Source organism: Amblyomma americanum, chromosome 6, assembly GCF_052857255.1.
Source record: "Amblyomma americanum isolate KBUSLIRL-KWMA chromosome 6, ASM5285725v1, whole genome shotgun sequence".
Classification (NCBI taxonomy): domain Eukaryota; kingdom Metazoa; phylum Arthropoda; class Arachnida; order Ixodida; family Ixodidae; genus Amblyomma; species Amblyomma americanum.
In genome coordinates this window covers 56,453,245-56,472,094 of record NC_135502.1, presented here as the reverse complement: position 1 = coordinate 56,472,094, position 18,850 = coordinate 56,453,245, and the positions used below count along the sequence as shown (strand labels likewise).

General features: G+C 44.2%; 1 protein-coding gene across 1 annotated transcript in view; it reads left to right on the top strand.

Annotated features, from left to right (window-relative positions):
- The first annotated feature begins 14,097 nt into the window (after window positions 1-14,097).
- Window positions 14,098-18,850, top strand: part of LOC144093514 (glycine receptor subunit alpha-2-like) — a 30,344-nt gene continuing 25,591 nt past the window's right edge. Inside the window, exon 1 of the mRNA XM_077626978.1 lies at window positions 14,098-14,276. Within this exon, the coding sequence (XP_077483104.1) occupies window positions 14,209-14,276 (68 nt within the window). The 5' untranslated portion in view covers window positions 14,098-14,208. The remainder of the gene's footprint in view (window positions 14,277-18,850) is intronic.

Genomic DNA, 18,850 nt, shown 5'->3' with positions numbered 1-18,850 from the left:
CAGCAGTATGTTAGAATTTAAATGTTTATTTCGTCATACTTTTCTATTTTAACTGGTGTGCCGCAGGGATCTGTCTTAGGACCTTTTTTATTTTCCCTTTAGGGTAAAAATTTTTCATCCGTTCTCACCTCCTGAAAAGCAAATTATGTACGCGGATGATACTGCACTAATTTTTTATGTACTGTACCACTTCATGATATAAATACACTCTTAAGTACGGAACAAATTGCGTTTCGTCTTGGTTTGGGGCGCATTAACTCGCTGTAAAGAATGCCAGAAATAACTTCACACTATTTATTTGCAGAAATAATCATGCTTGCAGCGCATTTCTAAAGAAATTATTTTGACGGTAGCACTCTAATGCGGGTGGAGGCCATTAATTTGAACTGGAAGCCGCACATTGCTGCCATCTGCAAGAAACTAGCTTCAGCTTACCATGTTCTCTTAAAGTTGAGGTCATGGTTTGTTCTTTGTTATTACAATAATTTCTCTATCTTTCACTGCCACATCACTTAATTAAGCACTTCGTTACAAATCGTGTCTCTATAAAATTATTTGAACAGAAAAGAGAAACTTTGAAATAATCATGTTTTTAGTTCATTAGGACCAAGTTGCCCATTGTTTGGTAGGTTGAAAATGCTTCCCCTCATTATCCTCAGAAATGCAACCCGCGATATGCGCAGCAATGACCAGTATATTCGTGATCACTATTCGAAACACCAGAAACACTGCTAACATAGGCTTTGCCAATTACATGAAACACGTATAGTAAGCATCATGAAACAAAACTATGGAATGATTTACCAGTGCAACTAAGGGCCGCGAGTAGCTTTTTTTTTTCGCGTAAAAAGTACTACCTTTCAAAGCTGATAGTTTGGTTTTATGAGGTTTAACGTCCCAAAGCTACTCAGGCCATCAGGAACGCCGTAGAAAAGGGCTCGGGATAATTTCGACCGCGTGGGGTTTTTTAAAGTGCGCTGACATCACACAGTACACGGGCCTCTAGAATTTCGCCTCCATCGAAAATGCGACAGCCGCAACCGGGATAGAACCCGCATTTTTTGAGCTAGCAGCCGAGCACCATAAACAATTGAATAAAAAAAAAAGTTGAAAGGTCAGCTGAATACGCTATATTACTTCTATGTCGCAACTGCTTTGTAATGAAATTGTATTATTCCAGTGTAGACATGTATTCTTACTTACGGCCTTTGAAATCAATCCAAAAATGTTCAGTTTTGCGGAATGTTTGCCGTGCCGTTGTGCCACTTTCTTCAGGTTATGCGAAACACCGTGAAGATAGGGCACCACTTCAACTTTCTTCCCCTCCATTCTTTCATTTCCGGAATCACGTTTGTTATGGTTTTTTATCTTCTGCAGCATCGACTCACCAACTGCAGTCAGCACGTCAGCCGGATAACCCGCGTCACCAAGGCGGCGGATTTGCTGGTAGAAGCTGTCAGTCACAGCATGTGTGCAGCTCTTCTGCAAGGCATTGCAGAAGAGCTTCTGCAAGAAAGTGGCACAACGGCACGGCGTGACGGCAGTTTTCTCTGCACCCTGTAAGCTGTCTGGTTTATGTTCACGTATCGCGATGGCTAGTGAGGGGAGGAAGCCCAAGAGCTGCACTGTGAAGCATGCCAATAAGTTCGTTGCTTGTTCGACTCGTGTCGTTTACAAGTTACCCCTATCATGTGGTAGAGTGTACACGGGCCAAACTGGCAGATGCGTTAATGACCGGGCACGAGAACATAACAATTCCCTGAGAAATTTATCTGATCAGAATAATCTCCCACGTCACTGCAGGAGTTGCAAAGACTGCGCTCCAGCTTTTAACAACATGTCAGTCATCGGAAAAGGAAAAAACAGGGAGGAGAGGGAAATCCTGGAGGCCTACCATATCAGGTTGCAAGGCAGTGACACATGCGTCAGTGCACCGTATTTATTTCTCACTGACAAGGAATTTAGATTCCTAAACAAAAGTGTACGAGTGCAAGGTTGACAGGCAAATTATGTGTTTTTGTGCTTTTGTGCTTTTTGTTTGTTTTTTGTTTGCCAATTTTTGGTGCGTGCATCCTCTCATAGGTGATTCGCCACATAGGTTTTTTGTCTTTTAGGGGTTTTGGTGAGCCTGTTACGCATGCGTCGTTTGGTGACCCAGGCCATTTCTCGATTAAACTTCAGTTGTCTGTCCAGCGTTGTCCTGTGTCCTTCTCCTCCTGGTGTTCCCGTTCTTTCGCTGGTGAAGTTATGTATGCATGTATAACAGTTGAGTCCACAGTAGCTTGGTTATTGACCCAACAGTTGTCTGCCTATGCTATTGTACTGTTTTGTGAAGGAAATAATTGTGTCTAAAGATAAGCGGAAGGAAGAAAATGGGCATCAAGGCGCACCGGCTTGCAAGCCCATTCACTGCGCAGCATACATACGCCGCGATAACTAAGCCTTCTAATACCCCTGTCACACGGGACTTCTTCTCGGCCTTTGCCGTAAAGCTGTCTTATTGCACTAAAGGAGGAAAACCGAAAAGGAGCAGCGACGCTGCTACACGGCAAATCCAAAGAAGCTAGAACGCGGCCTCCGTGAATGCCAAAAGTCACCGCTGTGTGTGCAGCGGCGCTAGTACCATTATGAAATTAAAGCAGACAGTAGCACTTCAGATAAGAGTGCTTTCATTTATGTTGGAAAATGTAGCTATCACGATAATAAACGAGCGTTCTGACGGTGAGAAACGGATATTTTGAAACAGTTTCTTTTTTTTTTTTCATCGTTCTCGGTCCGACCACGGTAGGCGAACTTTTCCGTTAGGCTCCTCGTCGTGTTCGAGAAGCGTGCTTTGTTGCTTGTGTCTTTGTGCACACAAGCAAACTCAAAACACGCACACAACAAAGAGCAAACGAAGAAAAAACAGCAAAGCAAGAAGCGCAAGCACGTGTGTGTCGATGCGGCTGCTGAAAAGCGTTCAAGTCCTTTCTTAGCAGTGTGGATGTCTTTAGTCATAGCCTCCTCTACGGTTAAGTGCACTGTGACGCAAAATTAACCATTAAATAAGATAAATTAGATATTTTTACGGTTTCAAAACTAAAAATTGCGTCAATTTTTTATTCTTTGAGCTCGCTAGCTGGCGCTGCCGTCTGGGTTGCTCCTTTAAGCAACTTTAAGGCCGCTGACGGCCGCCTTTATTGCTACGGACCTTTATCGCAAAGGTCTCGACGCTTTGCCGTGTAGATGCGCGTCACGCGCCTTTGGGGCAAAGGACCTTAATTTCTAAGGCCTTACAAGTGCCCGTGTGACAGGGGTATAAGTTGTTTTCAGACTTAACGTTGCAGTTTTTTGAGATATTCGCTCGTTTATGGTTTTCATTCCTTGCATTCATGAAATTGAGGCTTATCCATGTGTGCCGACGGCAGTTCGGTGACACGTCTGCTATGCAACCACTTCTGCGGTAACGAGTACAGCCATGCCACAAAGAAGCCGCCTTTAATACCTGTGCCACACGGACAAATTTAATGCCATTAAATGCTTACATTAAATGCTAAAATTTATTTTCATTAGCCTTACTGCCATTCGCGACCTACTGAGTACGCCAACTCATTCGCCTGAGTAATGTGTACTCTTGTCCCCATTCCACACGGAGAACAGCATGCACCTTTATTAATAACAACTTCCTATCCACTAGAGAATGATTAATTCATAATTTCCTGTTCAGTCAGATGAGACACCTGTTCTGCATTTTCGATTCGAAGAGCGCCATTTTTACCAGCCTTTCTGACAAAACGCCCTCGGCTTGCGGGCTCGCCCGCGAGTTTATGGTTACTTTTTCTAAGCAAGAAACGCGGCATTTTCTGCAAATTAATTTTACATTACATTTTAACAACACTGCCGAGATATTGTGCTCATTACATTTGAACAACACTGCCGATATATTGTGCTCATTAGTACTGTTCGATATCAGTGCACGTTAAAGATCCCTAGGTGGTCGAAATTATTCCGGAGCCCTCCACTACGGCACCTCTTTCTTCCTTTCTTCTTTCACTCCCTCCTTTATTCCTTCCCTTACTGAGCAGTTCAGGTGTCCAACGATATATGAGACAGATACTGAGACATTTCCTTCCCCAAAAACCATTTATTATTATTACTATTATTATTATAGTTACACCTGAATGACTTTGATAAAGCGAAATGATACAGCAAACTTGCGTCTCCACTCCTATAAAAACAACAAACCTAACACAAGAACACAAGGGCCCGTAGAAGCCCTAAATTCACACGTAGGGATGGCAATACATATATTGCCATATACCAGTCACTCGCTGTCAGCGATCGCATAAGAATTCTACAGGACTGCGTAAAGTTGGGATCAAGCCGAAGATTATGGCATTTCATGGTTAAGCTGTTATAAGGCAAGCTGTAAAAATATCTGAAAAAAAAAATGACTGTGGTTTAGCGCTGGTTGAACCTGGAGTGACGCGATAGCTAGAGCTGGCCGAGTTGAGCTCACTCAGTCTAATTGCAAACTGACCCGCTCCGTTTCACTGGGCGTTCCTTCATCTTCGTCCCTGGATGTGGATTCACTCTCCCCCCCTCTCCATTCCCCCCACTCGGTTTCGCCGGCGCGCCGCGCATAGCCTCGACGCCGGCAGCTGCTCCGCACCACGTGGCCAACCACCTGACCAGCCACGGCGCCGCCACAGAGCCGACGGAGCTCAAGGGGTGCCACGCTGAAGGCTCGAAATGCTAGCGTAGTGTAGCTATCGCTACAAAAACTGATGAATACCGCGCCAGTATAACTGTACGTGTGGAATGAGCTCTGCAAGTTATTTATCAATTCAAATAACTGGGTTTCAAGAGAATGTCTGCAACGAAAGCTATTGTATTGAGAAGACGGTTAAGTTTACGTGGCACACGATATGACTACACATATTTATGTCTCTTCGTTTTGGATGAAACCCGATTTTACCCGAATCTTGCAGCTGGGATATGTTTCTTACATATTGGGTTAATTAAACCCGATTTCTACCCGAAAATCGCCTTCAAGGGAAGGTAGTTTTCCAGTGCACAAATATGAAGACGCAGTGCAAAAATGACCGTGCATATAGAAGGGGTGCTCTCAGTTAACTGATAATTTAACCTCCTTTTAACGCTTGCTTTTAACAGTGCCAGTTAATTTGAGGATATGGTTGAAGAACTTGGTATAGAAGCAAGAGTCCAAGAAATCTGTACCGAACAGGCGTCTTATCCGCATCACTGTTTCAAACGCTACCCACATTAACGACGTGGTGTTCCATGACTTTTGTGCGTTTAAAATGGTCGCCATGATGTTTAATGAATGCTTTCGCAGTGTACAAACAAAAGGCAGGCAGGTGTTTCACGGACCCTGAAATGCTGCGCCGGAGATGAGAACGTATGCGATTAAGCAGCTGTAATAAACGAAATTGACATATGTGAATTGGTAAACAGTTTTTTAGCGCAGTTTGAATTTCCATATTGTTGTGAAAATCACGATAAAGAAAAACCATTTTATTCCCCACGTAATAACAAGCGCTGATACTGAATTGTCTTCCACTACAAAAATTCAGATGAAAAAAAAGCCACGAATTATAGAACTTTTTGCAGAATAATCCCCATCTGTATCTGAATTTGAGGAAAAAAAAACGATTTTTAACTCCGAATATCAGAAAAAATAAAACCAGAAAACGAAGGACCTTACATATAATGAACCGAATCAGCTCACAAAAAAACTGTTGTCAGCGAAACTTTGTGAGTGAATGGCCGCGAAAACCAATAATTGAAGGTATGGGGTTGAAATTAGGCAAGCAAGCAAGCAAGAAACAAATGAACGAAAAAACAATCGAATAAATGAATGAATGAATGAATGAATGAATGAATGAATGAATCAATCAATCAATCAATCAATCAATCAATCAATCAATCAATACTTGTGTGATTCTCATATTACTGAACGGAATATTAGAAACAGGAATAATGCCCAAAGAATTAAACTTTCGATAGTAAGGCTTGTACACAAAAGCGGAAAGAAAAGCGACTGAGCAAAGCTACAGACCGATTTCTTTTATATCTTCTATGATCCGTATTTTGGAAAAAAACGTGTGGCATCCGGTATGCAATCTTTTTGCAAGAAATATTTATTGAACAACCCGGCCCATTCGGTGTTCTGCAAAGAAGTACACTGGCCCCACTACTATTTAATATCTACGTCTCTGAATTTGGTCTTTTAAACCTGCAGATGGCACTGACTAGTACTAGAATTCCCTGATTCTGATTTTAGGTGCAAAAGTCTGCAACAAGATATATGCAAGATGATAGACTGGCTGGGACAAAATTCGATATGTTTATATGAACAAAAAATGAAGCTTATCTGTTTTAGAAACCCACACAAACGAATGCTCTGAGTCACTCTTATTACATGGCTCGCATTAGGATCTGTGCACATGTGCAATATCGTACCACTTGAACCCGCGGTAAATTATCTCAGAATAATAGCTGACGAGCATATAACATGCAATAATCAAATTCAGTACGTAACAGGCTCAGAGCTGTGTGGGCGATGATGTACAATCTGAGCGGTAAAACTTTGATGCACTTAAGGCGCAACATATTCAAGGAACTCGCTGAATCCATTACAACCTACACTGTTACAATATACAGAGCTTTTACTGATCCCAAATTGGGAGCCATAAATCGGGTAATTAAAAGAAACGTAAACAGTATAAGTTATGGTAATATGTTTCAGCAGGTTGTCAGGGATGAACAATACAGCAGGCTCCGCATTCTGGAAATGCGGGAACTTTTTTATTTCACTGTGCGCACACGTTATTATTTTACAAATGCCTTCAAGGTACCCGTCTAGAAAAACGTTGCCTTAAGCAGGACTGAAATGTACATTAGGTCACGATGCTTTACACAGTATAGGAAAAAGATAAGAGGATGTTACGTGCCACGGATAAATATTTAATGAACTTGGCGAAGAGATTGCAAATTTCAAAACGAAATAAAAAATGACTACACAAATAAGAAAATGGTGCTTAACTATGCAGATACATCGCTGATTGGCTCTTGAGCATTGAATGCTTCTTCCTTTGTTTGTGTTTTGGATATTCTGTGAGTTGCTTTGATATAGCTCATTTCAAGCTGTTATGATGACCCTCGTTTATTTTTATTTATTATTATTTTTTGCTCGATTTTTTTTCTATTTACGCGCTGTGAGTGCATCATTTTGTATAATATGCACAGTGTTGACTAGCTTGTCTTCGGTGTTTTGTTGCTCATTTTTTCGTACACATCTGATGATTCGCCGTGCTGCCTGCATAAACAACAAACGCGCTGGGCTTAGGTTGGACGGAAAAAAGAAAACTCACGCACCAAGTCTAATAAGAATAAACTTTGTTTTCATTGCATTTAATTTCATTTGTAGTCTGGCTTCTATGTCTATAGTACCTGATTCAGTGCACCTACTAGACGGTACGTCCTGTGGCTGCTCGATTCCAGAACGCCAGATTTTCCACAAGGTTGTGCACTCTCTCGTAAAAAACGCGCAGATAAGCTGCCTGTAAAAGCTTTCTCCCAGTAAACACGACTTTTCCTCGGGGTCTAATGAAGAGCCCCTATTGGGGCTGCAAAGCGGACGCTACTTTATCTGTCGCAGCGGAAGTGACACCCTCTCTGCTTCCACCTCCCCTCAAGCCGCGACTGTCTGTCAACAGGGAGCACTTTCACTAATGCGCTCACAATGTCGCCTCTGCCGCGCTCCCTCGATCCCGCGTTTCGTGGCAAACAACCCTGAAAGACGATACCTTACGCCAGCACCAACAAAAACACCCTTCTTGATGTGTGGGAATATCACGCGACAAACAACGTCACCAACACGGAATGGCCGCCTGAACGAATCTCAGCGTAGCAGCTATGGACATTGGCCCGTCAACAAGTGTTCGATCGGTGCACCATGCATTCCGGTCGTGACGTCAGCATGACGACAACGCCTTGTCTCTGCAACGTGAAAACCATTGTGTTCCGAGTTTATTATAAGCGAGTTGGACCGCGATGGTTCTGAACTAGTTACGTCTGTTTTGTGGTACGGCTGTTCTCTTCCACCATGCATTAAAAAAAATCACTAAAAACATCAGCTCGATATGATGTGACTATCACTGCTTAACGGTATGCGGGCCACCATACATTGGAACGTATGGAAAAAATATAACACTGCACTTAAAAGGCACAACACGTCCTCGTTAGAGCACGATAACAAAAAAATAATAATAAATATGATATTTTCGTTACCATATACGCCAAGATGAACGCATCTCATTGACTGATTATTAAATAAACGGCCTCTTACAGGAAAACAAGCAAGGAATAAGCACTCGAAGACCTGACTCGAAGAACACCCGTCTGTAGCGTGAATAGCTCATCGCTGTATAGATGTCATCTGTGTGCTAAGTAGTACATTCCCAGAAAACCCTATTCCGCTGCCCAGCAGCGGATGCTCACAGACAAATGCCAGCTACTCCCACCAGCTGCGTTTCGTCGTGTCGTCACGAGACAGTCCACAAAGCAGAATTTGCAACGCCGCTGGTTGAATTTTGGATATGAACTAAGTCGACCCGAGGGCTCGAGCAGACCCCAAATAGCTCTTCAAAACGCGCTCTTTAACGCACTACTACTCGTAGTTAGCCTCGACTTTCGCTTTGCAAGTTTCTAGGCGTTACTTTTACGAGTGAAATGCTTTCTCACACAATACTTATACGTTTGGTCATTGTAAGTTGCTGAACCGCATCGGTAGATTCGGCTTTTTTTCCGAATTTCCCGAACTTTCTTCTTCGGCCAGGCACAAAATAACACATGCATAGAAATTTCTATCACAGTTATGATGAATGAGTGCCATGTTTCTTCTTTATTCCTCTGAGAGGAACGTTTACATTGTGCGGAGGAGCAAACCATCTCAGTTTAGACTCCGCACAGCCAATCAGCTGTCGCTAAGTATGCCAGATGGCCTGTCAGAATGACGAACAGAAAAGAAACACAATGACATGATGAATGTTTGCGATCAGAGGTTGGCTAGTTGTCGCTTGCCCCAATGCAGATGTTCCTACACGGATACGTGAGCATATCGCTTTGAGAGAATCCGCCATCTAAGAATAGCCCCACCTCGTAACGTTCTTAAGCGCCGTGAGCACTTGCGTACAAGTGATGCAACTGTCGATCTTTTGTCTGCCAGAGTACGGTGGTGCAGTGCCGCATATCTTATCTGGGGACCCCATCTTCCCGCAACGTCCGCTCGCAAGCGCTCTACATAGCCAAACAGCGTGCCGGACAACTCGGATGCGGAACTTGCAGTGTGCCATCCACGCAGAACGCTATCTAGAGTGGACCGCGAGTTCCGTTTCCGAGAACGTAACAAATTGTTGTTAATATTATCATTAAAGTAAGTCTTTCTTGTCAAACTCTAAAAATATTCCAGGCATCTTTTACAGCTTTCATAAGGAGCATAAATATGGTTGAGAATAATTACGTGATCTGAGATTTCAGTTCTATGGTTGAGTTAAACCTGAGAACACATTTATACACGCAACTCGCAAGCTTGCAGGGCCACTTCGGATTTGTATAGCGCCTCTATTCTCCTGCCTTACGTTGCCCTGCAGCTCATGGACGAGTTTGTTCCGTTACGCTATCTCGCTCAAAAGTCAAATTTTGCCAGTACGACGCTCAACGTCACTACAGACCTTTCCATTGGGCGAGGCAGATGCCGAACCGCCTCCTTCCTGGGCAAATCGGCTGCGCTACCGCTTCCACTGTGCTGACGTCAGGTGCAGACAACATACCAGCGGACAATATGGCCACGCCCAGGGAGCGATTTTGAGAAGCTCTGTAGCGTGCACCTCCCTCCCTCCCTCCTCACCCTTGCCTAACCCGTAATCCAGACCCATGCACATCCTCATGTCCTATATGCTTTAACGCCGAGCTCACTCAGCACCAAACATCGAATGATACTTCCTTAATGAAATATATTTCCATGGTAGTTTCTACAAAAGTAGAAAAGCATCTGGCGGACATTTTTTCATAAGAAGCACGAGTGAAGATGTAGACGCAGCGAACTTTTTTGTGATATTAATGGTTGTCTGGAATTGCAGTGTGAAAACCAAAGGGACAAATAAATTAGCACGAAATATAAATGAATGGGTGCGTAAAAACGCATGTATTGACATGCATAGGAATTATCCGCTCGATAATCGCGCGAAAGCTAGAAGAAAGCGCGTTTTCATCGCCCCCTGCAACATTTAAGAAACGACTGCTTGAGCGACAAGCGCAGCGTCGCTTAGTACAAGACGCACAAAGCTTAGTACAAGACGCACAAGGGCCTTCAAAGCAGAGTCTATTAAAATAAACGCGCTTCTAATCATCTGCCCATAGTATACAATGGATATTATGCCGATATCCGACGCCGATAGCCGCCCGTTTGGACATGTGGGCGGCTCCTACTAAAAACAGTGAAATAAAGATTTCATTTAAACAGGGTCACATTTTCCTACACACATCATGGTACACCTGCCGCACATCATGGCACCTGCAAAGAAAAGCTGCTGGCTAAGCTGACTCCACGTTTCCTGCGTTGGGTCTTATCGCGCTACGTCCGCTCCGTTGCACGCTTCCCTCCAGTCGAGTTATAGCTAATGGGTCCGAAAAACTATAGCGTGCGGCATTTCACGTTTTTATCTCCCTTTAAACAACCGGTCGAGTGTCCACTTGGGCGTCACTAAGCGGACCCACTCGTCGTGGCCGAGGTCAAGAACACCGAAGCTCGCAATCGCGGTGCAAACTCAGTGCTCGTGTATTGCTAAGCGCTGGCGCCGACAGGCGTGCGAAAACCGCCATCCGTGGCCTCTGCAAAGGCCGCATCCGTGATACAGAACTTGCAAGCGGAGCGCTTGTAGGACACACAGGAAGTGCCTTGACTCGTTTATCTTCCCTCTGACAGCTCAATGTTCCAAGGAAAGCGGCGCAGGGCCAGTGACATCACTCGGCATACCTATCAGGTGTCGCCCGTGAAAACAGAGCTACTCGCATTGTTCTTCGCGGAAAACTGCTTTGAATTACGGCTACACATCGCAACATCGCTAAACTACGCCATCATTTGCTATTTGCTAAGAGTAGTGTTTTTTTTTGCTTTTCTTCGTTCAGCTCGGTAAATAGGCGTAAGGTGTTATTCGTTTATAGTTCTTCAGCGTTTTGTAGGTCGTGAGCTTCATGACTTAAAAAGTTAGTGAGCTTCAGAGAAAGTCCGCGAGCGAAAGAGCGTGACATTCAACAACCATATGCTGCGCGATTATACAGTGACGCAAACCGAAGGCAATTCAATGGAGACAGGGATGCTGCAGAAATTCTCTCGCAGTAGAGAAAAGCAAACTCAGAGAATGGGGTTGGCATTTATGAGCGTTAATATGGTAGCCGACCAGATCTTGCACAGTGCAGGGCATATAGCAACAGAGGTAAACCGGGATGCGCAATGGGACAATTAAGTTCCAAATGCATTTTTAAGAGACGCGTTTATACGTTAAACAATACCTTCCTAATCTGGATTGGTAGGAGGGTGAGCGGGGGGGGGGGGGGGGGGGGGGGTGCGGAGTATTTTGTCTTTCGATTTTTTTTTTCCGTGGCGACTTTCATTATACGTCGATTTAGTGCTCCGAAACAACCAACCACGAGTAACACTAAACAGCAAGCTTGCGCAGGAAAAAAAAAGAGCTTTTAAGTAACCTTATGACCGCTTCAATTCAGTTTTTATTCTCCTCCGTAACATGGTGCTTGAAGCGAGGTGAAAAAAAGCAAGGTTGCATGGCTATATGCTCCGGGCTGACGTTAACATTTTCGGCACATATTTCTTTTCTTGCTCTATTTATAATTTACCATATTTTCTGGTATGCAGTCTGCGGGCTAATATGTTTAATTATATAGACGTCATATTATATTATAGATGGACTATAAACGTTGCGCTTTGTGAACTATATGTACGTGCAGATTATATACAGTTTTTTTAAATATCACCCAAGATACAAAAAAAATGTCCAATGCAATCATATGTAACGAAGTTTTGTTATACTAGCGCTGTGCTGTTTACATCCTGTGCCTGACTGGTTGCACACGTGCCCACTGGCAGTAGTTTAAATCACAATTTCCAAGCACATAAACATACACAATAGTGTGGCAAGTGGATGGTAGAGTACTGGAAAGAGATTTTTTCAAATTATTGTCAATATCCTTGCCAAATCCGGCTTACGGGTGTCTGCGCCCAATGGAGGATAATAGCAAATATATCGAACACAATGGCGAGCCTTCTCTCGACATGTATACGACGGACTATGGTTTTGTTCCGTCAGACCGGATCATACTGATCACCACATGCAGATATGATTTTACGCATGGATTGCACACCTCACCCTTGCGGGCTATGCACCGGATGCGGAGGATCTAGTAGAAAAAAAAAGCCAGAATTGAGCCGTGTGGACTATACAGCAAGTGCGGCCTGTGCGCCGGAGATTACGGTAACTGAAAGCGAACGCCTCGATCGATACGTAAGCCTTACTGTACAGTTTTAGATGAAATTGGTTGTGGCTTGGGAGGCGTAAAACATTTTCGTGTGAGTAATTACGGAGGCAGATATGAGGTTAGCTATTGCCGAACAAGACTGATGCTTGGCACTCAGAGAAATGGTCAAGATGCTCATTGTGCATGCTACTCTGCATTACTATGAATTCGCGGCAAGGCACAGCCAGTGCCGATAAGCCTAGCGGCCTACAGTGCTTCAGTGGGAAGCGACAGATTTTTTTTCCCAATAACTAATCTTCATGGATTATGTGAACGCGCTATATTTAATATTCAAAGCCATGCGCCACGTGATAGCAACCAAGGGAACTAGAAGCGCATGTCCCGAATTCCTCTTAATGGGGAATACAAGAACGAAGCCAGTAGATAAACGCTCTTATTAAATAAATATCTTATAAATAAATAAATAAATAAATAAATAAATAAATAAATAAATAAATAAATAAATAAATAAATAAATATCTTATTAGATGAAGGCTCTTATTAAGCACTCTGCCTAACTGACTATTTCTGAGATGCGCTGTTTTATTCGAAAAAATTTGCATTACGTTTTGAAAAGCCACGGTGTCCCAAAACTGCAGTCAGGAGAAGGTTTTGGCTGCGTTTTATCATTAAGCATGATAAGTCGCATGCTTCAGCATACTTGTGACAGCACCATCCTCGCTTTTACTAAACAGCATACTTGGTACGTAGTAATCAGATTTCCAATCATCCAGCACTCAAAGCATTCATTGATATGCCCATGGAAGAAGTGTAACAGCCCACCTCTCATGTAACACCGCAATAGAAGCATTTGAGGTATAAATACATCTGTTTCTTTCGGATCGTATTGAAGCACCTAAAATACAAGTGCGGCATTATACTTCTTTTCATTTTCTGTAAATATGAAAATAGCTCAAGTTCAATAGTTCTGTGCTTTGTTTGGTCAGCTTTCTATCATCGGGACATAACTCTTGTTCTCTATTTTAGTACGATACGATGAAATTAACACAATTTATTAACAGGTACTTTTCAAATTTAATTTCTGTTCTACGCTCTATATGCCAAACAAGAGCGCGCACATGGTGACTTTTGTGGGAACGTAAAGGGACAGCGTAATTTCTAGACTTTCCACAGTGCCTTGAATGGCGGCCTTTCCCAAGCAAGGGTGTAATCCGACACCAATGAGGACCGACTGCTGACATGATATAAAAAAATAAGACTGAGTGTAGACCACTGATCAAAACAAATCGGGCACTGACTCTTGCGCGCCGTCGTTACTTCTGCCGAGCTCGTGGAAGTAATGCGTGGGAACTTCGCACACGACCGCCAGGAGCCGTTGAGGGGCTCATCCCCGCACAATCGCTGTCTCTAGCGGCAAGCGATGTCACTTCGCTCGCGTGCGGCCCGCAAGAAAGACAGATAGAGCAAACGGAAGGCGATAAACGTAGCGGTGACGTCGCGAGATAGCGGTGACGTAGTAACTTATATAAGGGGCCCTGCCGGAACTGCAGGCGGCCACGGGACAACGATCCCTCCTCACCGCCGCCTCGGTACTAGAAGCGAAACCGTGACGGACTCTCACGGCAGCTCCTCCTGCTGTGGAAAGCGAAAATGGGCGGCCGAAAACAAGCCTTCGCGCTGCTCTTCCTAGCGACCTTCGCCGGGACGCTCATTCAAAGGTAACGAACGCCGCATGTATTCCCTCTGCGTCAGAGCAATTTCATATTTCACTTTCAATATTTTAAAGCAGTTCATTGTTTGACCACTCCTTGTTTTGTCATTTGTTGGTTCGGTATCTCGGCCACTTTGTTCTTGCTTTTTAAGTTTTCATCGTTAGGGGCTTCGTGACTCTCGAAGCCTTAGAAATGATAAATATGCATTAATAACAAGTTGCCTGAGTAGGTTTCGGCCAGGTACACCAGGGAACGGAAAGAATATTCCGCACCGCGAACATTCCTCAGAACACGTCAGAGCGAAAAACATTGCTCGCATTTCAGCAACGTCCTTCGATGGGCCCGGTGTACACATTATGCCACGCGACGACCATTGCCATTCAGCGTAATTGAACGCACCATGCCGAATCATGTTACATAGCACATGCTTGCGATGCTCCAAAACTATTTTTTTTAGAACAGACCAGTTTTCTGCTCATTCAGGCTAATGGTAACATCTCGGTACATCATCTACGGACAGGCGTGTCAGGGAAAAAAAATAAAACAAGCACTCCATCTTGCCTTCTATGTTTCAGCGCTGTGCCAAAGTGAAAAAGCAAAAGTGTACGGGTTAGACAACAAAATATTCAACCTCAGGCCTGTAGGGAAATGAAAATTCGTTTTTGAAGAAAGGAAATGGCGCAGTAATTGTCTCACATACGTCTATGGACACCCAACCACGCCGTAAGAGAACGGAAGAAGGTGGTAGAAAAAGAAGAAAAAGAAAAAGAGGTGCCGTAGTGGAGGGCTCCGGTACAATTTCGACCACCTGAGGATCTTCAATGTGCACTGACATCGCACAGCACATGGGCGCCTTTTGCGTTTCGCCTCCATCGAAACGCGGCCGCCGCGGTCGGGTTCGAACCACGGTACTCCGGATCAGTAGCCGAGCGCCCCAACCACTGAGTCGCCGCGGCGGGCCTGTAGGGCATACTTCATGTCTTCTTTTTTTTTTTTTCATCCGACAGGTGACATGGTACTATGTTTAGTATGGGCCTAATAGTGCCACTTTCTTTTTTGTCGAAACACCATGGGCGGACAGATTTAAAATAACAACAAATTGAGCTACTCTGCAATACCACAGCAGGTCTGTCGCTTTGTTGCTGGCTTTCGGTACTGGTATACATCCGTGAAGAGTGACGATGCGCTCCGAAGAACTTTGTGAATAATTTTCTCGTATTTTGCACAGCTGCCATTCTCGCGTATTCACTAATGTAGATGGTAATTTGTCACTGGGCCATCGTAGGGCTGAGCATGTCCCAGACTTGGCCAGGTCGGCCTCCAAGCTTGGCCTGGCGTCGGCAAGCGGTGATCGGCTGTTCAGGGCCAATATCTACTTCGCTTGAGCTATCGAGGATATCCAGGCCCACGCAGAACGATATAGCCGCAGGTTACCAAGCAGCTGCATGAAATTGAACTCGACATTACTGTATTACTGCATGAGAAAAGCATGTAAGCGGCGTGAGAAACTTCGGTCTTTTGTTCAATAAACATTGCAAACCGCGGCTTTGGAACGACACTTGTCGCACTTTCTGTAGGAGTCTGAGCACGCTTGCAAAACCTTTTGTTAGATGTCTAGTCGGAAAAGGGCACGTTGTGACGTACTCAAGAACGAATACTTACTCCGCGCTTTGATTTGCACCATTCGTTTGAAAGAGATAAGAAAAGCCAAAGTATATCGGTGTCTACGTTACAAAGCCGCACGTCTGACTGCCGTCTTCTTTTTCAATCTTTTTTTTTCCACCACCCCAACTTCAATTGTTATAGTGACCTCGCGTCTGCGCGCAGCCCTCAATCAATGGCGAGCTTTTAAGATTAGGACGAACGTTGCAATCAGGTGTCGTACGGTTTTCTGCTTGCATTGCCATTCTTCTGCGGCTCTTCTTCCAGGCGTAGAGTTCACGACTGGGTGAACTATCAGTTTGGATAAGCCCCCATTTGGAAACCACCCTTTTTTCTTCGAAAGCGTAGTAGGACTGCCAAGCTCTTCTAGAAAAACTGCGCCTTCGCAAGCAGTTCTGCCAACAGTTTTCTTATTTGCCGCCAGGGCATACCGGCCATTTAGCTGACGTCCTTGTTCACAACATACGCTCACTGCTATATGAAAATCTCGCGACAAGCTTTCATATGTTAACATGATTAGTGTAGGTAATAGCGTCCGGGTGCTCGAATGGTGTATACACATTGTGAAACACATGCCAGGCATGCACAGTACAAAACTTGCGAGCTGTAAGATTACACGAAGCGAAATCCGACAATAGTCCCAGGGTTCGAGAGAACATTGTATCCTGTCTCCGTCACTCGCATGCCCCTGTGTCACAATTAGGCTAACAAGCTCTGTCTCTAAAGCGCCGCAAATACAGTTAAATTATGCTTTCAGATGTTTCCAAAAGAGTGCAACGCTATACGTTGTAAAGGTGCAAAGTTCATGACATGTAAACCCTTCTCGTCGAAGTCACGTGCTCATTCTCTCTCTCTGGCATGGTGATGATGAAGGCGAAAAACATTTATTGTCAAAGCCCCCTGGACCGGGGTAGCTCCGGCATCGACAATGTACGAGTTCTTCCAGGACAACTTTCTTTCGTTGCTGTTTGTCGCCCACATGCTTGCAACTACGTATAACAGGCAGTCTCATAACAGTCGGAACAGTCTTGCGCGAATCGCAAAAAAAGAAAAAGAAAACCGTGGTTCTCTTACGGGTGAAACTGTCTGCAAGTGCGCCCTCGGCGAGGGAGTGTGGGCGCGTTCGCTTTTAGCCCGCTGCCTTCAAGGAAAAGGATGGCGGCCGTATACCTCACGCTCCCTTGAGCGTGCCGCGTTATCTCAGCAATAGCAATTAACTCAGAACGAAATACGACCCCAACGGGGTCGTTCAGGCTGTAGAACACTTAGAACAGCCGAACAAAAGGCTAACACCGTGTCTGGCCTCAAACTCGCATTTTACCTCTTTCATCCTTTAAAGCAACCACCGAGATGGATAACCTTCGTAGGCCTGGAGCAAGCGCGGACAGGTTGTAGACTAGGCTGCTTACTGCTGCGGTGGAAAAGATAATAAAAAGCATAGGAATGATTAATCGATTTATTTATTGATTGATTGGTTGGTTGATTGAGTGATTAATTAATTTATTGGTTGGTTAGTTGATTGATTGATTGATTGATTGATTGATTGATTGATTGATTGATTGATTGATTGATTGATTGATTGATTGATTGATTGAGTGAGTGAGTGAGTGAGTGAGTGCATGTTCTAGTAGATGATTCTGGTTCATTTCGGAACCACCTGGGGTGTAGTAGTTCGTAGGCTACTAGCAGTAAAGTTTCGTAATCTTCACCAAATTTTCCGAACAGAGGCGTTCCTGCATTGGGCGTCGATCCAAATCAAGCCTCCGTGGAAGAGATAGGATCCATAACCTTGGGCTAATGTACTTGTCGAAATGCTTACTCTCTGAACTGTTGCGAATAGGTACAAAGATCCTGCGCTATTCCTCTTTCGCCTCCACCAAGCGCACACAGCAGTCTAGCGCAGTCCAGCTCGGAACATGGCTACTCCCAGGGAGCACTTTTTGGAAAGGCCTGTTGTATCTGAGGCACTGCGTGAGGTCAACAGATTGCGCATAAACTGAAAAGCAAACGGGTTACTATAAATGTCAATACGTCTAATGCGTTCTTCTACGGCTTTGACATGACATCCATTGGTAGCCAGCTCCATACCGTGCGCTAGGCATGAGCCTTCACATCAAAGCATGCAGCAATCACTTGTAGGAGATGTTCACCACGTCGGCTTTATTGTGAAGGTAACATATGTGTTTTCAATTTTCTGAACAAAACGCGAGGAATATTAAATGTCTAAGCCAGCACGGCGTGCTTTGAGCATCAAGCACGTCCTTCGAAACACGGAATCAAAAATCAAAACATGGAATAAAAAACGGGAAACTCCAACATGTTCACTGAGCAGAATGTGTAGTATGTACACAAAAATGTTCCGAGCTACACATTCTGTTCAGTAAACATGCTGGAGTTCTCCAGACCATTGGGTCATGCTTAAACTTAAAACAAGCTTGTACACCGGCGTCGAAAGAACCGGAAACATCTCAACTTTTTAACCTACATTTTTAATTCATGTTTCGAAGGACGTGTGCTGAAAGCTCTAAGCACATCGTGCTGGCGTAGGCATTCAATATTTCTTGCTTTTTGTTGACAACATTTTGCTGACAGCGTCCCGCTTTCCGTTAACGGCTGCACATCGGTATCGTTAATTCCGAGTCCTGTGTTTTCCAACGAAGTGTTCTCGCGTTTCGCACGTAACAAACGACACGTTAGTCAAGAGATTTTAGCTTGGAGCAAAGCCGGCATTTCCACCACCTCTTTACCAGTTTAACTCCTCTTTGACCTTTAACTCCTTTTTAACAGTTTAGGACAGAAGAGGTCACGAAAGGACGTTTTTTTTTTTAACCTTTCAGCGCTCATTTAGCCTATCAAAACTTTCGCGAAAGACGGCGTTTACGGCGACGCGGCAATTTCGACAGCTCTAACCATAACCA